Below are 24,873 nucleotides of genomic sequence, written 5' to 3'. Positions count from 1 at the left end.
AAAGGATTCCATAGAAATTTTAAAAAGCCATTTTTGGGGTTCAATCTGGTAGAAATCCAAAAATTAGTGCTTGAAATGAGAACTGTATAAGGATTCAGCTAGGAGTTCCTCGAAACACTGTTAACGTGCCGTGCAGCATTATATGATGTACCACCTGTCTCCTGTTTTACTGGATTCTGTAGGTGACTTTTTTAAAACCCCAATTCCTTCTATGGCATTCCTCACTTTGTGGCTATACCATGTCCTAGACCTGATGGCTCCAAACAGACCATCAAAAGCTCTAGTTTCCAGGCAGATGCTGTGCTTAAACAAAAAAAGGCTCTTTAGATAATTATAAGGGAGAGAGGAGAATAGACACACATGAAGAACATTTTCTTTTCTATGGGTAAGTCTAGACTACACCTCTCTGTTGACAGAGAGATGTAGATTAAGCACATCAAAATTGCTAATGAGTCAGGGATTTAAATATCCTGCGCTTCATTAGCATAAACATGGCCGCCACTTTTTTCCGAAATGGCGCTTTTTTGAAAAACGGCAGTCTAGACGTGGATCTGTCAAAAATAAACACTTTTTCAAAAGATCCTGTAAACGAGGAATTTTGAAAAAAAGCAGCGGCTATATTTATGCTAATGAAGCACGGGATATTTAAATCCCTCCCTCATTAGCAATTTCAACGTGCCTAATCTACATCTCTCTGTCGACAGAGAGGTATAATCTAGACACAGCCTATGTTGGACTATTTATTCTTTAAAAAACAATGAGAAGTCCCGTGGCACCTTATAGACTAGTAGATTAATTGGAGCATAAGCTTTCATGGGCAAAGACCCACTTCGTGCATCTGACGAAGTGGGTCTTTGTCCACGAAAGCTTGTGCACCAATAAATCTGTTAGTCTATAAGGTGCCACAGGACTTCTCATTGTTTTTGCAGAGTCAGACTAACACGGCTACCCCTATGATACTTAATTCCTTAGAGGTTTCTTGTACCTCTCCCAAGGCCACAGACATATTATGCACTCCCAGCCTACAAAATGTCAGTAAAAAATAAACATAATCAAGAGCTGAAACTATCAATTGTATTGCAGGGAGGGCAGAAGACCTGATACACTTCCATGATCAACAAGAGTCTCAAACCCAAGCTATTGGAAATGCCTAATTTTACCCAAGATTACATTTGTGTAGCTGAACTACAATGATAGTGACCACAGAAGTTCATCATAGAAATGCTGACATAACGTTAACTTTGCATTCTATGCCCAATGTTTTGCTTGCCATACCATTGGTGTCCTTTGATGAATATAGGCAGCAGGATTTTGACAACTGATTTTTGGTTAGTTGAAATCATCACCATGTTAGCTATTCCCTTTCTATCTACTGTGCTCCTTCCTGTTCTCATCACTGCGTTATATAGAATACCTGACACATTCTTGCTTCCAAGTATAAATGTATCTTGATTCTGAGAGTTACTGCTGCAAGTTTTACAGGACCCTCTAGTTACACACACAAGTTCTAGACTGACACAGGTAGAGCTGCGCAAAAACGATGCAAAATTTGCCCCACAGGGGGGTTTCTTTATAATCATGAAACCTCAGGCCAGGTTAAACGTTTCACAGAATTTGTATTTTATGGCTTTGATGTGAAATTTCAGGGATTTGGGCTCAGTTTTGTACTTATTTTGGAGTTCATTCAAACTCAAAAAAATCAAACTGTAACAGTAAGTGAGATTTCATGGAATTTGAAACAGAAAAATTTTCCTTATACCCACACTACATATAGAATATGCTGAAAAAGGGCTCTGAGATCTAGGAATGAAAAATGCTGGAGTAGGGTTAAGTGTTATCAAGTATTTACCAACCAACCAGGGCTGTGCAGTGACAGCTACCCTTTAAATGCATTGAAATAAAATAGAAGTTGATAGAAAAAAATCCATTATTTTGTCTCTTCCCAGCCATCCCCCTTGCGTCCTCTCTTATGCCAAATATTTCCATATTCTCCAAATTTGGTTTTCAACAAAACTGTGTTCATATATGGAACAAACAAACAAACAAACAAACAAAAAACCCTAAGGAAATGATTTATTTTCAAGATTTTGAAAAGTAATACCATGTTTCCTTTAACGTGGTTATAAACAAAAAACTGTATTTAATATGAAATGAGTTTTCTTATAATTATACTTTGAACAGTATTTGAGGTAAGATACTGTACGTAACTGTAACTATGTGACTGCTAAAATACCTCATGTCCTTTTTCAAACACATTGTTTTTACACTTCATTCTTTGTAATGCACAAGCTTTTAAGATTCTGCATCTTCTTTTCACCTGTAATTATATGCTACTTTATTGGCAAGCCATGTTATTTCTGAGGTATGCTCACAAAGAAACTATTGTCCAACAAACATAGCACAATTCTTTGTATACAGGCAGTCCCCAGGTTACGTACAAGATAGGGACTGTAGGTTTGTTCTTAAGTTGAATTTGTATGTAAGTCGGAACTGGTACATATTGTAGGGGAAACTCTAGCCAAACATTTCTCCAGAGCTCAGTTTTATTCTCCCACACCTCACTTCCCTCAGTCCTTTATTCTCAAGCTGAGATGTCTGCTGAGAAAAGCCGCTCCGCGTCTCCCTGGTCTGCTTGGGGGGGAGGGGCGCTAGCTTCGCGTCTCCCTGGTCTGCTGGGGGGGAAGCAGCTAGTGCGGGGTTGCCTCACCCCGTTTGTAAGTAGGGATCCGATGTAAGTCGGATCCATGTAATCCGGGGACTGCCTGTATATATCACAGGCATATGTACAGTACTAGAAATGATGCTCATTAGTTAACTAATGCTAGTCAAAATATAACACGATGGTGTTTTGTTCCTGTTTTCTTATGGACAATGTGGTGAACCTACAAACATTAAAGATATTCTAAATCGAATTTCCAGTCTTCTCCAATGAATCAAGAATCAAGTATTGGAAAGTACATGATATTTAATGCACAGGATTAAGCTTTAAAGATTGTGAAATAATTGGTTTTAAGGATGGATTCTGAAGGATAAAAGACTGGATGCACAGTAGACAGAATCGCACTCCAGTAAATCACGTATAAGATGATCTGGAACAAGAATGGGAGAAGGATTGAAAAGGAGGCAGTAGATTTTACAACTTTGTTGGCGCTTTGGGTGAGAAGGAGAGTGGAAAAAGATGAGACCATGCTGTGCAGGGCCTTGAAGAGGACAAAGAACTTAAATTTGTTGAGAAAAGCACGGGGAACCAGATGAAGAGATCTGATATGGGCCAACGTGGCAAGCAACACTGATGATTTTAACAGTCAATTTCTGACTCCCCTGGAGCCCAAAGAAGGTTGCAACACTTAAAACAAGAGATAATCAGAGGACTGGAAAGGATTGAGCAGATTTTTTTTGGAGAATGAAGAGAAGAAAATGGCTGAATTTAGTGCAAGCATAAAAGTAGGAATAGGAGAATGTGTTTTCTGTAAACTGAAACCACTTCTCAATCAAAGCTATGTATAAAAATATATTTGGAGTGTAAAACTAGCTATGCAAATAGATAAATGTTCTCTTTTTAACTTTCACATTTGATGCATATCTAAAAATAAACATTAAAAATGGTATAGATTAAAGGTGTCAAACACTCAAACCCCACAAAACGAGTTTTTATAGAATTGCTGAGAGTATTACATAAAAAGAACAGAAATCTCCCCAAGAAACACGTATCCTTGCTCATATTGTGTAGTGTATTTTTTCTGTGCAATTTACGAAAACCCAAAGAAGGACGACGGGGCTTCAGGATCTGTTGTAAATCTCACAGTAGCGAGGAGCTCTTAGATCTTGAACATAATAAATATTGTATCCTAGAGGAGCCCACTGGGAATCTCTGCTCACGAGTTGCTCCACAACGGAAGATCGGGGTGTCAGATCCAATTAAAATCAACACTTTTTACTTATTTTAAGCTTTAATCCCATCTCTGCCAAACAATTAACTGTTAATAGTTGACCAGACATTGGAACTTAGATTAACCTTGTGTTTAAGAAAAGTCTAGGTTTTCACTACCAACGTGCAAACCACATACAGTATATATTTTCTTCTTAAAATATGACCATGGATATTCACCATCCATCAGTGAACTGTGATTTTTCAGATGGCAAAACTGTTATATGAACTGAAGCTGGCTTTCCCAGCTGAAAATAAAGATGTATCACTTAAGAAGTAAGACACTCCAGAGCTTGCATTAATGGGCCACTGGTACATGCCTCTGATGAGTTGTGTGACAAGAGAACAACTGTCTTCAAACAACATTGTATTGCACCAATGACCATTAACGGATGCCCTGAAGGGCTTAGTGTCACAATACTGTAAAACAGAGAGCAGAATCCCCAGGCATGTTTTATTTTGCTCTTCTGCTCGTGATGTCACAGCTATGATCTCATATGGATGTGATGTCAACTGAAGAACGATCAGTCAACCACTGCTTTCTAGACTGTCTGTTTTTAAGCTGCACTTTAGTCAGGGATCAGCTTTGTGCTATTTAGGGAGTTTTTCCATTGATATAAATGATAACACAATATGGTATTTCTGTCGCAATTCCATTTGCAATGTGTTGGAGCCTTGCTTTAATTGCAAGGTGTTGCACTGAAATGATGACTTCCCCGCACATTAAGTGGTGGGACATCCCGCTAGGTGAAGATGGCATGTTGCCCCTTTAAGGGCTAGAGGGCCGGTGAGGAACCGGCAGCATGGAGGAAGCACCATCCCGCATCGGGGAATGCTAACTAGCATTGCCCACGTTGTATTTAAAAAATAAGGGCTGTTTTCTTAGCACCCATGCCCCACCCCACCCACCTCCCAATGTTATAATTAAGAACAACAGGCAGCACTCACCTGCATTTGCCTGGGGTACTTCTTGCTGCACTCAACAATTCCCAACCCTGTTTTCCAGTGAAGAAATAAGAGATGGCCCTTGTGATAAGGGTCTGTCGGCCACCCTACATCTACCCCACACAAGCAACTGGAACAGAAGGGGGCTATTTATGCCAGGGTTGGGCAACAAGCGGACTATGGGCTGGATGCAGCTCACCAATGGGAGCTACGGGAATGGCAAACCATGGCCAACAGGAGGTGCAAGTGGCTGTACCTGTAGCTGCGCAGGTAAATAAAGTGTCTGGTGGCCCGGCAGGGGCTAACTCTGGTGAACGGTGTCTGGCCTGTGGGGTGCTTATTATCCACCCCAATTTATGCTCTTATTTGTGTAGCGAGAGCCCTCTCCTCTTTTTCACACCTGGATATGCTGAGCAGCGCCCTCTCCCCTGGTCACGGAAATAGCTGACTACACCAGATTCCATTATGGCCTGCTGTGGGCTTGGTGGGGTACAGAACAAAAGAGGGTGGGGTAGCAGCAATGATGTCACAACTCCTTATTTAAGCTTATAGTGAGTTGTCTAGTGCAGGTGGCCCCAGGAAATAGATACAGCCAGCGGGTAAAGTGTAGTAGGAAGGAATTTAAAGGCAGTCCTCTTACAAAGAGCAGGAAAAGGTGAGTTGGGGCTCCTATGACTGGAATGGCAGTGAGTTAACCTATGTCCTTTTTAGCCCCCTTAATCCTCATCTGAAGGGAGAGTGATGTCCCAGCAAGTGGGGTGGCTGAGGAACAGGATGCCACAGCTCGACAATGAAACCTTTGTTAACCGTTTCAAGATGGAACGATTTTCACTTGGAAAAGTTGCAAGTAAGTTGGGGACCATGCCTGGTGGTTAAAGCACAGGAATGGAAGACAGGCTTTCTGGGATTTAGGCTGGCTCTGGTATTGCCTGACTCTGTTATAAGGATGTTAAGTATCGGGTAATTGACTAATCAAATAGTCAATGCATTTTTGCCTGGGGTCAGCTGGGGAATCTGCGCAGTGCTGCCGCTTTGAAATGCTGGGTTCCTCATGGCATTTCAGCGCCACTAGGAGCCCCGGATCAGCTGGGGACTTCAAAACTGACCCTGGGGTGCTGCTGCTTTGGTACTCCCCTCTTTTCCCCCCCACTTGCTGCTTCTGATAGAGGCAGTGGGGGGAGGAAGGGTGAAGCGACTAGTCGACTATCCTGTTGACTATCGCTTATCGGATAGTCGAGGAGTCCTTCACATCCCTACTCTGTTAATTGTCTTTCTATACCTGGATTCCCCAATCAGTTGAATATTTTATTCATATTTACACAGCACTTTGCAATCCTTAGATTAAAGGCATCGCAGAAGTGCAGACTATTATTAGATCACTGCAACTCTCTTAGGGTATGTCTACACTACCACCCTAGTTCGAACTAGGGTGGTAATGTAGGCAACCGGAGTTGCAAATGAAGCCCGGGATTTGAATTTCCCGGGCTTCATTTGCATCTTGCCGGGTGCCGCCATTTTTAAATGTCCGCTAGTGCGGACTTCGTGCCACGCGGCTACACGCGGCACGGACTAGGTGGTTCAGACTAGGCTTCCTATTCCGAACTACTGTTACTCGAGGAGTCTTATTCTTTGTACAATGAGGGTTACCGGAGTCAGAGTAAGAAGTCCTCCAGCTTGACAGTATTTTGACACTATTTCGAAATAACTGCCTGCTGTGTAGACGTAGACTAAGTTACTTTGGAATAGTGCTAGTTATTTCGAAATAGTGTTGCAAAATAGACGTAGCCTTAGAAAACCAGCCCCAGGTAACTTTCACAAAGCCAATAGTAGAGAAACATTTGTGTTATTAAGCAGGCTAGAACTACTAGTTAAAAAATATCTGAGTGCAGAGCGAACCTTTCATCTTAACATCACATTTGCAAATGTACATTGGGGTCAGCACGCTCAGGAGCATCTTTTTTTTTTTCCCCCTGTTTTCTTGGCAGTTATAACTCTGCCACAAATATTTAAGTCAACATGTGGGCTCTCGGCCTGGGAATCCATTTTTTCCCCTGAATCTAGAATGCAATCAGCTCAGGCACCTTTTTAGGAGCAGGATTCACACACAATAATAAAGATATATTTACTCGGTTTTGCCTTTTTCTTTGTTGTTCCATATTTTTGCAGAAACGTATGGCTCGATTTTTAAAGGTGCTAATTATGTGCTGCCCTCATTGACTCCAATAGGATTGGTGACTGTCCAGCTCCTCTGAAAATCAGGTTGTTAGATTTCATTCTGGGCTAAGTGTCATTATGCTTTCAAAAATTGCTATACAACATTCAGGATATAAATACTTTCAAGATAAGTTTCAGTGAGTGCACTGAAACTCACTGTTGAGGACAGAATTTAGAAGAGCAGGTAAGAGGTTCATCTTCACTAATTTCAGAAGAGAACTCTTTTACATTGATGATGATCTTAATTTTCCACTATTATAGGTCATATATACAGGAAAGGACTGAAGGTAATTTCCTCAGTATGCCCAGGTTTCCCTTCAAAGACTTTTCTTTGAATTGTACTATCTGCACTTATAAGTTAGCCATATTAGACAGAAATACCTTTGGCATGTTTGGACTTTCCATATAGACTGCAGTTTGCAAGGGATTGGCTCAGAGCTAATATAATCTAAACAATTTCACCACAGCATATTTGAAATTCAAATTCAGTTGATTTCCAGGGTCACTGGATCGTCTCCCAAGGAGATGATCTGGTTTTATAAGCCCCATCAGAATTTGCGCTTTCTTGTGGACTTCCAATAAGATGTAGATCACAATTCAGGATTGCTAATATACAGGGCTAAAGGTAGATTTGCATGAATCCTCCTCTTCCTATCAAAATAAATCAAACCTTCCAACAAAAACGACATTGTCATGGAAGAAAACCACAAAACAAATCACAGTTCAAGTTTAAACACTGAATACTACACTCTCCAACACCTAGATTATAACAGCTCTTTTCATGCCCTTTATTTTCACTATGTAGTGAAAGGGCTATGGTCCATTTCACTCAGAACTGGGGGTTTCCTTCCACCTCTCATTTTTTTTGCATAGCTGTGATGGGCTACTAAAGGCCAGGTCAGTTGGTTAATCATCCCATGGTTGTGTATTTTAAAAAAAGGTGTGGGAGAAAGCATAGCTCTTGGAAGGTAGATGAAGTTTTCCCCATGTGTAGAGTTTTGAGACTTGATTCTCCATTCACTTACCTGTGCTACTCCATGGATAGCAGTGGGTTTACTGGTAATTTACATTGTTGTAAGTGAAAGGAGAATCAGGTTGTAGGTTTCCTCCACTGCCAAAATCTCTTTGTTTTGGGGAAGGGTTCTCTGATTTCTACAGTACAGGTTGAACCTCTCTAGACCGGCACCCTTGGGACCTGACTCGTGCCGAACCAGAGAATTTGCCGAACCACAGGAGGTCAATATTGTCTAGCAGCATTACCAGCACTTCCTCTGTTTGCTGGGCTCTTAGAAGGCATGTAGGAAGTACATTAGAGCTACATAACAGCACAGAACACTGAGAGCCAGGCTGTAAACAAACTTTATGGGATGGCGGGAAACTAGGCCACACCCATGATCAGTGGGTATGGAGCTAACTAAAATCAAGATGGACCCCAGATGTTGCCAGACCAGAGACCGCTGGACTAGAGAGGTTTAATCTGTAGCTCATTATAAATCACCGTTGACTATGGGTGTCACCGGGTGCTGCACCCCCATCCCCAGTCAGATGTGACTCTCAGCTGGCAGGTAGAAGGTTTATTTGTTGACAGGGGTACAGCGTAGCCCAGACTTTTTGTTAAAGGAATCAGGAGCAGGCTGTACAATCCATCCCTAAGACAGCTAAAAAACTACACTCCCACACCCAGCAACTGGTCCCAGCCCTCTAGGCAGCCCCACCCCCTCCTTTGTTCAGATTCCCTGGCCCAAGATGTTATCTGCTGTCACCTGGTCCCCAGGAGGTGAGAGACTGAAAATACTTTCACAGAGAGTCATGCCCAGCCTTCCCCTCCTAATCCAGATAGAGCTGCAGTGCCCAGAGAAACTGAGGCACACACACACACAGTTATTACAGAACCACATTGCACAGTAGAATCACACGCAACCCAACAAAGCCAACGGAGTGACTCCAAAACCGAGTGAATACAGTGACTACAAGAGTGAATATAATCACACTATGTCACAATGGGAAATCAAACTATTGTGCTGAGTGAACATGTCTTTCTTCATCTCTACGACACTCTCTTTCTGGTCCTCCTCATCACAGATAACATCTGTGCATTTATTAAAAAAAAAAATCTGAAAAGCTCATGGAAGTAAACTTTCTATTTGGGAATATAAACAACTGAACTCTTGGCAGCAGAGAGATGATGATGGAAGGGACACTGTATACACAGTAAAATGGATGGAACAACAAAGAAAACACGAGAGAGTTTTGCTTATGCATTGACTATGTCTTTACTGAACAGAGTGCCCTGAAGAGAGAGCTCCTGACTATAAAATTCTAGCTTTCCAAGACAGAGGGCTCGACTTAGTACCACACAGTGCAGTGATTTCAGAGGATCTACAGAAGAGAACTAGGTGACATCCTGACCAGCTGAAGTTTTGCCATTGCCTTCAATGGGGCTAGGATTTCACCCTCTGATATTTTGGTCACTGGTCCCTATGTAAAGGAAAATAACGGATATGTGTTTTTTTTTTTAAAACGCCCTATTATTTCTCTTTAATGAACCATTCTCATTGGAAAACCTCTGAATTTTATCTCTGGGTGTTTTCTACTACCAAGGACCAAGTAATTTGAGTTGTTAGGGCAAATATGCTTACATTTTCTACAATTTAAGCATTAATCGTTGATGGGAAAACCACATTGAATTCAGCCTCAAGAATTATCATACAATAGAGATTGACAAATAATTTGTGAACATATATTTCTTGGTTTCAAACACAGCTTCATTGCACTGACTGTACATTAAAAGGGAATAATAAATGGGAGAGATGCAGATACAGTCTACAGGATTCACTTTGGCTTAACATCTAGATAAAACAAATACATATTATAGAATGCAGTCTGCATTTAAAATATTGTTGATTGTTAATATCTAAAATATTAACATTTTTTGTGCCTTTAAAAATGATCCAAGAGAAAGAAAAATGTCCAACAAAGAATACAGAATAATTAAAAAAGAGAACATTCACTTCTTAAACTTTATTTCAGACAAACTTTGTGGGCATATTTCTAAAAAAAGATGTGCCGCTAATACAAAGGGAAATAAATATTATTTACAGATATTGTCTTATTTCTAAGATGCAACTGTGGGTTTACATCCAGTGTTCTGATGCCACAACTCACTATCATACACTCAAACACAGGATAAAAACAGCATGCAACACAACACTTGAAAGATGCACATTTCTGTCCAAGTTAAATCACTAGAAATGGTCTTAAGAACAGTAAAATTAGACAATTTGATTACCTCAAATTAGCAATTTAACGCCACAAAGAAACGCTCAATTAGTACTGCTAATCAATCTGTCTGTGATTACTCACCTACATGAATTACCAGCTGAGAAAGCTCAAATACCTATGCTCCCATGCTCAGACAATAGAAGCCCCTGTCACCTGTACTATACAGCCAACTGAGCTCGTCCAGTAATTGTTACAAAAATTATCTATCAGAGGAGAAATCTGTCACAGGGAAAAGAAGAGAGTGTGAGCATGTTTACAAATGCAGAGAAAGCCTTACGGACGTGTTTCACATCACCGCTTTTTATGACCTCTTGATTAAAAGGTGCTGTTTCCTTGGGATTTCCTTTGGTTAAAAGGGGAGGGAGGAGTGAACATAAATAACCTTTTTTTAAGGGTTAAGATCTTTCCCAAATCACATTCAAGCTTTCATCTCAGAGTAATTGAGGCTTAACTTGTCTCACAGCTACGGCAGAATCATGAATTCCCTGATATAAAATACTACACACACACACACACACAACTGTCTAAGATTTGGGGATTTGTGGGGTGGGACGAGAGAGGGAGGAGCCAAAGAGAGACATGTGAGGTGAATGCATATGATGGTGAAGCCAGAACAAATGCCATTGACAGCCTTATCACCGGAGCATGAGGGCAGCTAATAGAGAGCAAGAGTCCAGCAATAACACTGTAGCTACACAAAGGGCTATCCCAGCAGAGATGAAATGAGAAACTTGATAAGAAATCACAAGCTTCTCAGCCTCTCTTACTAGAGGAAAGTGTTTTGCGTTTTGTTTTTTTTTAATTTGCAAACCAGATTGAGTTTACACGGCTTGGTTACTGTGAGGATCTCCTACGTCCAAAGCCATTCACTATTATCACAGCACGGTCTTCTTATTGACATTAAAAATAGACAAATTAAACTTTTTTGTGGTGCTTTGACTTAAAAAAAAAAACAAACCCTAATCCTGTGACTCTTCACTGAGATCACCCTTGACTTTTCCTAAAATCCTGAAGGAAAAAAAAGAAAAATAATAATTTGATTCAATACCTCACTATCATTTTATTTATCAGTGCTAATTTTCTGAAACCAAGCCTCAAACTGGGACATACGCAGAAAGGTATGCAGACTTGTCAGTTAACTTGAACCTAAAGCTCTGGTTCAACTAGAAAAAGAACTGACATTGATTTCTTCTGCTTCCATCCAGAAACCAGGCTCAGTTCCCATGGAGTTTTGATCTACATTCTGGGGAGCAAAACAACCTTAACTGAAAGTGGGAAAAAGTTCACTCAGTCTCTGAGAATCCAATCCCCCTGGCTTTGCTCAACTCTGTTTAAGGTATTATCTTCAGAATTCTTTATTTATTTCCACTCATCTGGAAATCAGTTATTAATGCTATGATCGTGCCTGTTTTGTGAAAAGAGAGATCAATATATTATGATATTTAAAATTATTTCAAAGTACTGGAAAAATGAAAAACATGAACCTACAAAACCTGTTTTCTAAAAACCTTTGCCAGTTTAACTGACGATCTGTCTTAATCAATATCACTCTTTTAATATAACAATGCCATGGAACAAAGTTTGAGTGCTTTCCAGGTGTGCGGAGTGAGGCATGAATCTAACTGGTAAATATGACAAGATATGGGGCACAGAGAAGATGATCAACTGTATAATATTGCATAGGTAAATATGTCTGAAATTTCTCTGCTCCCAGGTCTAACAACTGTTAAACACAACAATCAAAGAAGATACACATGTATTACAATACTCTATGAGTATGTCTACACAGCAGGGCAAAAGTCGAATTAAGATACACAACTTCAGCTATGTCAATTGAGTAGCTGAAGTCGAAATAGTTTAATTCAGCTTTTGGCGCTGTCTATACAGGAGGAAGTTGAAGGAAGAATACTCTTCCTTTGACTTCCCTTATGCCTTGTAAAATGAGGGTGATAGGAGTCGGAGTAAGAAATCCTCCAGCTTACCACTATTTTGAAATAACGGCTTGCTGTACAAATATGCATTTTGTTATTTCAAATTAACGTGAGTTATTCCGAAATAATGATGTGTAGACATACCCTATGTCTGTATTTTATTTAATAACACTTAGAAAAACTCTCCACTGCCTTATTTATATACTCTTATAAAGAAACTCCTTGTAAACAATTTCTCTGTACCCTTTTATCTGCCACCCAGCCAATTATTTACTTAGAAAAAAGCAGAATATACATACTATAGAAACATAGTTTTTCTGGATTTAGTTAGTTTGATTTATTTATTCAATTACAGAAGGTGAGGAAATCAATATTCTACAGTCTTTAAATCTACTTAAATTCAGAAAAGGTGAACTGCATATGTAAACACTTATAGCCATGGGACCAACATGACATTACTGATGGAAAGGCCTATTCAAGCTGCTAATAACTGAATCAAAGACTTTTTTCAAATCTCACCATCTATATGATTTATATTTTTTACCAGTTAATGGGCCTCAAAATGCCCAGAAAGGAATTGTAAAAGGAACTTCAGACTTCTCCTGACTTTATAAGCACAGGAGCAGCCTTCCCCTATGTATAGTAGAGCTTTTTTCAGAAGAGGCTATGCTATTTGCTCTTGATTCACAAAGATGTAAAAGGGCTAGAAGTTTTCTATATCTAGAAAATACATCAGCAAGAGAAATGAGCAGAATATATTCTTGAAGAATAACGACTACCATATGCTAACAAAAACAAGTGAACAAGGCTATTAGTATTCTGGGAACTGAACGGCTCAGGTGATTCATCATGTAATATGGAGTTTTTCCACTTTAGATCATCAATCCAAATCTATCCGGGATCAGTCTTAACCAAAAGCCATGGCTAAAGATGTTAAATATGGACTAATTGACTAACTGAATAGTGGAAGCATTTTGCATCGACTATTCAATTAGTTGATAGGGAGATTCCGCCTTTCAAGTGTAGCAACTGCCCTAAGGTTGCTGCTGCACTTCAAAGGTGAAAGTGCCATGTGAAGCCCGGGATTAGCTGGGGATTCCACACAGCGCTGCTGCTTTGAAATGCCACGGGGAACCTGATGCTGGGCTCCCTGCGGCGTTATCAAGCGGCAGAGCCGCACAGAGCCTGGGATCAGCTGGGGACTCCCCTGCCAATAATGGGCTCCACGCGGTGCTGCTGCTTTGAAATGCTGGGAGGAGCTTGCTGCCAGGCTCCCCGGTGCATTTCAAAGTGGCAGCGTTGCATGCAGCCTGGGTTCAGCAGGGGAGTCCACAGCTGATCCCGGGCTCCACACAGTGCTGCTGATTTGAAACACCTCATGCAGGATCGGGACACCGCAGCTGGCCCTGGGCTGCATGCAGCATTTCAAAGTAGCAGTGCCATGTGTATCCCAGGGTCTGGCCCCAGGCTTCAAGCAGTGCTGCTGCCTTGAAGTATCTCCTCCTCTTCCCCCCCTTGCTGCCTCTTTCTGATAGAGGCAGCAAGGGGGACGGGGGAAGGAACTAAGCGACTAACATGAAAACTATCTAATAAGCATTTGCTTATCGGATAGTCCACTAGTCCTTCACATCCCTAGTTGTGGCCATCTGATATTTCACCGGCCTACGTGAGGCTAGGTAGTTTTCTAGTTGAGTAACACCTGCATCTCAAGACACCCACCAGAAAAGCAGAAGATGAATTTCCCCATTGGTTGGCAGTCTCAGTAGAAAGGCCAATGATAAGCGGGCATAGAGATAAACCATCTTCTGCCCCATGAAGACGGAGTCTTTCCATTTTCACAGAGCCAAGAGGCAATGTAGACTGGAAACCCATTCTGTGCTAAAGAATGGAACCTTCCATTCCCAGAAGTTTCAGTCCTTCCCCTTCCACAAGCAACACGTCCACCTATGTTTTTTTTAAAGAAAGGCAAAAAAATAAACCAGGACATTGTCATTGTTGTTAATCTCCCACTTATCCACTTTACCCACGTCCCGTCTGTCAACATATCCCCTCTATACATCTGCCTCGAGTGACACCCACCAGCAGTTGCAAGACATAAATGTTACTTCATGCATCCCCATAGCTGAGTCTTTCCCAGGCCAGGCAATGATCCAACAGCAAGTGCCCAATCAGTAGTGTCAGGTCATTTTAATTTCCCTTCACAGCTCCACAGTCCATAGGGCATAGCTGTTCTTAGAAGTAAGCATGTAGTCTGCACTGGCATCTCCGAGCCCACTGCAGTCAGTTCTGACTTCAGGCTGTCTTCAAAAATCATCAGTTAACTTTTTTTTTCCCCAACTGAATCAACTGCATCAAATTGAAAACCTTCTCTCTCAGCGTCCCCATTCTGCATGGCACAATCCACACACAAAACCCCTCACAGTTCAGTTGAAACGCCCATTTCCGTAAACAAAAAAACCAAGCAGATCAGACCCCACAACTTATGACTTCTGTTCTAGAAGTACAGTAAAATACTTATCAAATAATAACCCTACTAAACCACTTATTAAAATAGTCTCAGAGGGGGCGCTGGGATTAGTCTGCAACTTTAAAAACAACGCGTAGTTCCGTGGCACCTTAGGCTACATCTAGACTGCAGGCTTCTTTCGGAAGAAGCTTTTCCAGAAGAGATCTTCCAAAAAAACTTCTTCCAAAAGAGAGCATCCACACTGCCAATGCACATTGAAAAAGCAATCTGCTTTTTTGAAAGATAGTGCCCACACTGCATGACGCTATCTTGCATTTAAGATATTATTATTATGAACACCTGTGCTTTTTTCTCTTTCCTCTTCTTCCGAAAGAACTCCCTCTCCCCATCCACACCTTTTCCAAAAGAAAGCACTCTTTCGGAAAAAGGCTTCTTCCTCATAAAAAGAGGATTACCAATGCCGGAAAACCCCCTCTATTCTTTCGATTTTCTTTCAAAAGAATGCGAATGCAGTGTGGATGCAAGTGAAGTTTTTTTCAGAAAAAATGGTTGTTTTTTAAAAAAACCTCTGTAGTGGAGACATACCCTTAGAAACTAACAAAAATAAATACAGACTCATAAGCTTTTGTGGGCAAAACCCACTTCCTCAGATGAGTTAACGTCTTAAAATCATTATTGTGCTGCTAACATTTGTTCTCAAAAGTACTACTTAAAAGAGCCAGACTCTGTAGTTCGGGGATCCCTTTTAATGAAGCAACAGCAGATGAAATGGCAAAACGTGCAGTGCTTAGATTCAGGTTTTCCTTGGCACTGAACAGGTGATGTCCCTTATAAGACTAAGTTATATGACCATTATTAAAACCTCTTGAATACTGTGGAGAACAGAAGAGGGGCCAAATACTCCCCCCCTGCCTCACAGATCAGCACCAGAACCAGAGGACCTGAATGCAATCACTATCAGTGACAACAAACTACCTTTATAGCATCCAGGTAATTACAGATTCAGGTCAAGGACTCCAACCTGTATTGATTACATCTCTGTGCAACAAGGACCCTCCAGCACCGTCCGTCTCCACTCATGCAGGGGGACAGCTTAAGTATCTATGACGCCAGGTTTCCTCAGGCCCTATCAACGCCAGTAACAGGAAACCAACGGCCGCTCAGGCCTGTCAGCTATTGCCTCTGGTAAAGAGGACAGACTGGGAATTCATAATGTGGGTTACTTCATCTGCCAGCTGCATTCACACGACTTTCCTACCTGAATAGCTGAACTCGGCTGTGTCACAGAAACACTCCTAGGTGTATGGTATTTGGGAATAAATATTTTATCACACAACAGAAGAAAGCTTAGATGTTTTAAGGTGTGACAGCAGAGGCGTTTATTAAATTCCAAGGGAGAGTACTGCTGGACAGCACACGTTTGCCTTACCTCTATGGTGTTAGTATGAATAATGAACGACCAGATGAATAGTTTACACTTACTTCATCTGGGAGGAAAAACAGAATAGCTCAGTAGGTTATAATGTGCAAATTGCTTTCTCTTGTCTCCATTTTGTTGCTCAACTGGCAATCCACCCAATTGTTTCATGGGCCATAGGTAAATTTTGAAACAAGCAGTTTTGCCTGGGAAAAATATATTGTTTTTCCTAAGTCTATACTGATGTTTTTATTTGAACAACTATACAGGCAGTCCCCGAGTTACACGGATCCGACTTATGTCGGATCCGCAGTTACGAACGGGGCTTTTCTCGCCCCGGAGGACGCGAGCGGCGGGACACCCAGATGCGCCGCAGTCCCGCCGCCTGCGTCCTCCGGGGCGAGAAAAGCTGCTCCAAGTCTCCCTGGTCTGCTGGGGGGGAAGCCCCCCCAGCAGACCAGGGAGACGCAGAGCAAAGCCACGGAGCACGCGGGCGGGACCGCAGCGCATCTCAGCGGTCCCGCCACCCGCGTCTCCCTGGTCTACTGGGGGGGGGAGGGCACAACTAGTGCGCCTCCCCCCCCCCCCCCCCCAGCAGACCAGGCTGTTCTTGCCGACGATGCCTGGGGTAGAGCAGCTTGGGCGCTGCCGGGTTGGTCCCGCAGCGCCGCTCCTCGGCGCTACTGGACCAACCCGGCAGCACCCCAGCTGCTCTGCCCCAGGCGTCCCCAAGTCAGCTGCTGCTGAAACTGACCAGCGGCTGACAACAGGAAGCCCGAGGCAGAGTTGCTCTGCCCCGGGCTTCCTGGAATCAGCCGCTGATCAGTTTCAGCAGCAGCTGACTTGGGGATGCCTGGGGTAGAGCAGCTGGGGTGCTGCCGGGTTGGTCCCCGCAGCGCTGAGGTGCGGCGCTGCGGGGACCTACCCGGCAGCGCCCCAGCTGCTCTGTCCCAGGCGTCCAAATTCAGCCGCTGTTGAAACTGATCAGCGGCTGATTCCAGGAATCCCAGGGCAGAGCAACTCTGCCTCGGGCTTCCTGTAGTCAGCCGCTGGTCAGTTTCAGCAGCGGCTGAATCTGGACGCCAGTTCCGACTTACATACAAATTCAACTTAAGAACAAACCTACAGTCCCTATCTTGTACGTAAGCTAGGGACTGCCTGTACTCAAGTCATCTGAAGAATTCGGCTATGCTCACGAAATCTCATGATACCATATACATGTTTTGTTAGAGTGCTACCAGAGTATTTGATGTTTTTTAAGTTTTTCCTGTTACTGACTAACTCGGCTACCTCTCTGAAGCTTTTATATTAATACTGTCTATGTTGTATACTCTGAAACCTTCCCGTGCAACCTGTTAAAATTTGGGCTAAATTCTACTTCTTTTTAAGTCTTATCACTGATTGTCTTTAAAGGCACTTTCTCCCCTGATGCATGTGAGTTGTATGTCCACATTCAAAGGCAAATATATGATACATCTTACTGAAGACACTTTTGCTAACTCTTCTTGTATTTAAAGATACAATTAAAATGTACATAGCTTTATATGCCTCACTGATCTAAAAAAACTATTAAAATGCAGAAGAAATAAAATTATTCACATCTGCATGATTATTATCTGAAATAGCATATTTTTATTCTGGATTCATGTAATTTTAACCATCATTCATTTTATCTTTCTTACAATAAGATTTTTTCAGGGAACCTAAGTAGTTGTATTATGATATCAGATGAACAAAACATCTGAGTACAGCAAAATAATATCCTGACACTAAATATCCCTGTTGTTAGTAGTCTACGAAACATTTCTTGATATATTCATATTTAGTGTACAGTACTCTTCTGATGTTACCGCTTGCATTGAAGAATGTTTCATTTATCTGCATTTAGTGTGACTTACTTCATTTACTTCTATGCAGTCTACCAGGAATTTCCAAAAATAGAGCATTCACGTATAGGTACACAAATTATTGCATTGCTTCGAGCAGCAACACTGGCTGAGTTTTTCATCTTGGGTTTCATTTTACAGAAGATCTTTTAAAATTCTTACATCTATTTAATCATAATCCAATATATTATGAGGATCATGTATAGTATTGCCTCTTGGCTCAGCTCTCAGTCCTGAAATATTACCTACTAGCAGTTGTAACCAGTGGTGTTCAGCTCTGTAACTGAATTTTTTTTTTTTTTACATGAAAAATGTACATGCTTGATTTCAATGATTGCATTTTTTTCAGAATGAAGGAAAAAGAAGGCTGGAGTGAGGGCTCAGAGGGAAGGAGAGGCAGGGCGTGGATGGCGTAGGGCAGAGGGTTGGGAGATGGGGGGAGGTCAAGGCAGGGGTTGGGGGCCTCAGGGCAGGGGGAAAGAGGTGGGGGGCTGAGAGACAAGGAGATGGGGGTGCAGAAGTCAAGGGAGGTGGGAGGCGCAGAACTTAGGGCAGGGGGCTCAGGACAGAGGCCTGGGAGTTTGGGGGAGGGGGCTTACCGGGGCTATGTTGGGCAGCGAGGATGGCACTGCTCCACTGGCAGCTACTTCACTGCTCCTCTTCCCAGGGGACTGTGGCAGTACTGCCTGGTCAGCAGCTCCTTCTGAGGAACCAGGTCTGCACTCTCCGGAGGGCGGCTCCTCATGGGAAGGGGACGGGGGAGATCTGGGTCTGTGCACTTGTTGGGTGGGAGTTTGGCCACCAGCTTCCCCCCGACCTGAAGCCTGTTGGGGGCGGGCAGCCCCCCGCCTGCTGCTGTCCTCCTGGCTTGCAGTCAGCAGGGAAGGAGGGCCAGCAGCGCTTTGTGGGCTGGTTCCGACCACCAGCTGCCCCCCCTGCCCTGTAGCTGGCTTAGGGGAGGCAGCACTTTGAGGCCTCCTCCTTCCTGCAGCCTTTTTTTGGGGGGGTGCTCCAGAGGGCTGGCCAGGCTCTATAGGCTACCCCCAGCCTTCAGCTCTCCCCGACCCCAGCCTGCAGGTTGTCTCGGGTGGGGGCGAGGCAACATATTCACTTTATGCAAGCTTTTCTGATTGGGACAGGTTGCAAAAAAGGTTTTTTGAGAGAGCTCCTAGAGCACCGGATAATAAGATGCATGAATTAGGTGCTCTAGAATAGATTATGATAATTAAGAAGAATGTTCAGGCACACTCTCCAGATTCAGTACCTAGACTGCTAACTATATCCATATGAACCCAATTTCCACACCGAGGAAGTACTCCCAGGTAGAGGCAAGATCCAACCTGCTCTATGTGCTGATTTAGATTGGGGATAGCTCTCTGGCATCCCAGTCAAAGCAGAGAAACAAGCGACTGAGAAACAAACATCCTCATCACATGGCAGTAACTTCAAACAAGTGCCAATATCGGATTGAAATCAACACACGTGTGCAAACTTGGTTGTATAGTGCCCCCCTCATTTATGCTTTAACAAAAGGTAAACTCTAATGTTTAACTTTACCCAAAGTAACTCTATTAAAATGTTAACCCAATAAAAAGGATGCAAATGTAACATGTGAAAGTAAAGTCATTTTCATGAAAGAAACCCAATGAAATCCACCTCTAAACGTCCTGTTAAAAGCAGCCCTTGCATAATTTAAACATCATTTACTAATTTCTGTCCAACATAACACTTAGATCTCACTTATTTATTACAGAAATTGGTCTGATTCTATATTCGGTAACTTTGGCTTTATTCTGGTATAGCTCCCAGGCTCTCATTGGAAAGTTTCCTGATTTACATCAATGTCAGCGGCCTATACTTTTGCAAATTAAGAATTGTTTGAAATCCTCTGTGCCAGAGCACATTGTTTGATAGCATGGTTTTGCTGACATAGCTATGAAAGTTATCATAATAAAAATATGCACACTGTTGTCCCGTGAAAACACAAAGACAGCTGTCATTAGCAAGGGGTAGGTGGGTAGGGTTGTGTGGGTAGGGTTGTATGAGTGGGTGGGGAGCTATTAAATGAGCAGCAAGAACAATTCAAGATGATAAACATGTACATGCAATCTTTTGATGGCAAGCCCAAGTGATAGAATTTGATAAGAGGGCGCCACACTGGTCACATCACTGAGCAACAGGCAATCAAAGCAACAGATAAACATCTTCATAAAGTGCAACAGACTCAAATGTATGGGACAGAATTGAAGAATCACATCCTGGTTCAGGTTAGGTCATAAAAATTTATGGCCTACTTTAAAAAAAAAAAAAAACACCTTTCAAACCTAAAAAGGTATTTCCCAATAAACTTGTTTTCAGAAAGAATGTAAGCCACTTAGGACATGTCTTGGTAAGATCCACAGGAAACCTGAAGTGAGGCTGGAGTGCATTGGCTGCTGGCAATACTCCCGGGACTATGGAATAGTCGCCGAACCAATAAGAATTCATGAGGTTACGTGACTATTCAGTTGACTGATATTTAACATCCCTATCTGGCACATCTATTTTTACTAAGGAGTAATCATTTCTAAATGGGAACAAACGAGGGTTCGGCCACAACAAAGGCTTCAAAGAGAAGTTAAAATCCCTGAATTCAAATCCAAACTGTTTGGCAGTGGAGTTAAATAAAATATTACTATTAGCATGTCACTGGCAAAATCCATGTAGTGTATTTATTTGTAAGAAATGTATGGGGCGTTATAACCACAGTGCATTATTGTACAATATATTTTAGCCTTATAACAGTATGTACTCATTTTAATGGGGACATACACATTAAAAGCATTACCAAAAAAGCATCCTCACATTCATATGAGCCACTTTACACAAAGGCCCCATCTACACTACAGCAGAGGGTTATTTAACATGGAGAAATAGCCATCTTGCATGGTTTATTGTCTGTAGTGTAGACGGAACAACTTGGTTACAGATCACATTGGAGAACCATGTTACAAAGTAGCTAATGACTTAGGTCTCAGTTCCTTAATAGCCACCCTGAAGATGCCCCTAACTGGGCTAGACATGGTTGGATTTATAGGGCAGAATAGCTTAAAACATTAATAATTTGGTATTCAAAATTTTAAATATGCTGACCAAGGTTACCATTCTGATCTAAATCTGTTATTTTTATTTTTAAAAATAACATTTTTTTCAGATGAACTATTATAAAAACGAATCACTGTTGATACTTGTAAGTTTCCTCATATAGCCAAGACAATTTTCTGAAAAGTTCATATACATTTATTCAAAATATTTATAACATGAGCCATGGCACAACCTTAACTATGGAGTGTGAATGGCTGTTACTACAGTTAATTATAAACCCTGATTTAGGAAAAACACCAAAGTAAATACACAAAAATAATATCTTGGATTCACAATTAATATCTATTGCAAACAGAGTCCGGAACAGGAGCTTTTACTTTAACTCTCTTTACAACAACCTTCCCAAATCAGTTTTTGTATGTGTTACACTTTCCTTTTACAGTTTAAACCTCAATCCAATCAGCAGTCTCTAGGGATTTTCAAATCACTCAAGATTAAAATCCTCTCTGACTCGACTGCTTGACTAATGCTGTGTGTTTAATAATTCTACGTGTGAGAGATTTTATTTGACAAAACCCTGCTGTGTAGAACCACCCAATTCTATGCAGCTGTACTGGACTATAAAACCCTGCTGCCCTTGTCTCTTTATACATAAGAGACAAGGGAAGAAAACTTTACGGTACATATATTATTATACTGATCCTGAAATAATAAGGATATAAAGTTGAGCTGTTCTCCATTGCAAAAGTCAGTGAAAAAAGATTCCTGCTAAAAAAACATTGGTTCATAGAATCATAGAACCATAGAGCTGGAAGAGACCTCAGAAGGCCATCAAGTCCAGCCCCCTGCTCTAGGCAGGACCAATCCCAACTAAATCAACCCGGCCAGGGCTTTGTCAAGCCGAGACTTAAACACCTCTAGGGATGGAGTCTCCACCACCTCCCTAGGGAATCCATCCCAGTGCTTCACCACCCTCCTAGGGAAATAGTTTTTCCTAATATCCAACCTGGACCTCTCCCACCACAACTTGAGACCATTGCTCCTTGTTCTACCATCTGTGTCTACTGAGAACAGCCTCTCTCCATCCTCTTTGGAACCTCCCTTCAGGAAGTTGAAGGCTGCTCTCAAATCCCCCCTCACTCTTTGCTTCTGCAGACTAAACAGACCCAACTCCCTCAGCCTCTCCTCATAAGTCATATGCTCCAGCCCCCTAATCATTTTGGTTGCCCTCCGCTGGACCCTCTCCAATGCATCCACATCCTTTTTGTAGCGGGGGCCCCAGAACTGAACACAATACTCCAGATGTGGTTAGTTTATCAGGTAGTCGGTATTCACTCACAGACATTGCTACTATATACATGGATAGGTTTCATTCATAGGTAATTTATAACCATGATAGAGATTATTAGTGTAATGATTTTCTAAACTTTATGCTTTCACTAATAAAAGCATTCCAGGTTAGCCCCGACACACCTTCTGTTTCTTTAGATCAGGCACTCTGAAATTCTAACTCTTTAAGTAAATTGAACACATATATTGTATTCAGATTTTATGTGAGTACTTCCACTTCACATTCAAGCGATCAAAGGCAAAATTTGAGGTAGCTTTTAATATGAGTTCATTAAAAATCAGATAGCAGATGCTATAGTAGAGCTGAACATTTGGAAAACTCTTTAAATCTATGGCTTTGGTTAGTGACAACATGTTACTAAGCAAATAAATAAAAGTTTGATGAATGCCATTAACGTGAGTCAAAACATGAAACCAACACACGTGCTTTCTACCTGAGGTAGCATCGATCACCGTTGAAACGCCTCTGCGATCAGAAACTGGACGTGATGATCCCGGCATGCTAACAGGTTCAGAGCGAACAGGCTGAATCCTAAAATTTAAAATTACATACATCCTCTGAATCAAAAAGCACTGCTCATTAGGGCTGTTCTTAAATCAAGAAAACTAAACATGTCCAACCAATTGAAGAACTATTTATTCTAAAATCAACCAAGTGTTGAAAGCTTTTATTTTCCCCTGGTGTGTGGATCCAAGCAATGGATGGGATAACATGGAGGGGAAAAAAAATCATGAAAATTAAATGTCTCTGTATATTACTTAGGATTTGAGCTCTTAGAAAACCACGGAGAAAAAAGAAAACCAGACCACAAATTCCACATGTCTGGTACAAATTCTCTGGCTTGGTGTGCAAAGCTGATTTGTGTGAGGAGGGAAAGGTTGTGTTTTTAACTACCTAGTCTTCAGTCATCATAGATGCTTCTTCATTTAACCAAGGATTGTACATACGCTGTCTGGCATCTGGACATCAGCTAGTAGGGATCCAAAGAATCTTAAAAAGCCAGGTATACACCTCAAGAGTCCAATATGGAACACCCTTACATGGGGGCAATGTTGAAGTCTGTGGGACTACTCACTGAAGCAAAGATTATTCACATCAAGTTCATGGCCCAGGAGAGTTTGCATAATTTTCAGAAGGGTTCGACATCTTCCACACCTGAATTAGGCATGTGAACGTCTGTAGGGTGATGCTTACCCGTTATGATAACTGGTGGGGGCTGGAGCTCCTGCCCAATGGGCTAGTAGTGGGTGTGTGTGTGTGGGGGGGCGGGTACAGCGGCCCAGCTGGAGCAACCCCCATCTACAGTGGGCCCAGGAGCAGTTCTCCACCTGTGGCGGAGATGGGTTGGCTGAGGCAACACGCTGAGGCCGGGGGGTGCTTCAGCCCACCTTGCCCCTGTTTAAGCAGATAGCTGGTTAAACTTAATATTTAAATCAGTTAACTGATTCGATGGGATTTTACATCCCTAACCTGAACTGTTTTACATGTGAGAGATGGCAATACAGTCTAAATCCCACAGAGCCAAGACCATAAAACTTTGGGTTCCAGAATCATCTGCTGGCTCTGTAAGATGCAGGCTTGCTAAAGTTTGTCAGTTCTTTCTGGCTATCATATAGGAAGCAGAGATAGATTTATGACAAATATGGCACTTTTTAAAAATCACTGGGTACCAATAAATACTAACTCTCTCCCACCAGAAAAACACCCCACATTGAAAGAATGAGAACTTTAATAAAACTGAATGACTAACATCTAAAAGTTTTTGGGAAACATATTGGAGTTGAGCTATTTGGTTCTTTTATTACCCTCATTTTCAGGGATGTATTCTTAAAAATAAGAATGGAGGAAAACAAAGCAAAACCGATACAGAGTAAATTGAAAAAAGGCAAGGGTATGAATCACTCTTTAAAAAGAAACAGAAGTCATGAACCAACTTAGGCACCGACTTTTGTTTTGTTGTATTGAGATGTTATTGCTGTTGGCAAAGAGGCAGGGAAAAAATATACTTCCATCACACAATGTCATTTTGCCAACGATTAAAAAAAAGCATACATGAAGGAAAAGGTTATTCAAGGCTTCTCCAGGCTCAAATCTAATTGCCGAATTCTACATGATACACTTAAGGAAAGAAAAGAAGGTGGAAAGGGGGCGGGAGAAAACATTCGGTAGATCACTAACGCTATGTCTAGACTACACCGATCTATCGGAAAAGGTACGCAAATTGTGCGCCACAATTTGTATACCTTTTTCCGATAGTTTTCTGGCCTGTCTACACTGGGTCAAATTTTGGAAAAGCCTCCTCTTTCGGAAGAGCCCTTCTTCCTCGTGGAAGGAGGAAGACAGGGCTTCTGAAAGAGCGCATCCGCTC

The 24,873-nt window shown here is 41.8% G+C and overlaps 1 protein-coding gene across 11 annotated transcripts in view; it reads right to left on the bottom strand.

Annotated features, from left to right (window-relative positions):
- BCAS3 (BCAS3 microtubule associated cell migration factor) overlaps nucleotides 1–24,873 on the bottom strand; it is a 590,230-nt gene that overhangs the window by 292,197 nt on the left and 273,160 nt on the right. For all 11 annotated transcript variants that reach the window (XM_014581354.4, XM_014581355.4, XM_025179224.3 and 8 more), the window contains one exon: nucleotides 22,939–23,036. In XM_014581354.4, the coding sequence (XP_014436840.1) occupies nucleotides 22,939–23,036 (98 nt within the window). The remainder of the gene's footprint in view (nucleotides 1–22,938; nucleotides 23,037–24,873) is intronic.

Source organism: Pelodiscus sinensis, chromosome 21 (assembly GCF_052426305.1).
Source record: "Pelodiscus sinensis isolate ZL-2025 chromosome 21, ASM5242630v1, whole genome shotgun sequence".
NCBI lineage: Eukaryota > Metazoa > Chordata > Testudines > Trionychidae > Pelodiscus > Pelodiscus sinensis.
This window is presented reverse-complemented; position numbering and strand designations above follow the sequence as displayed.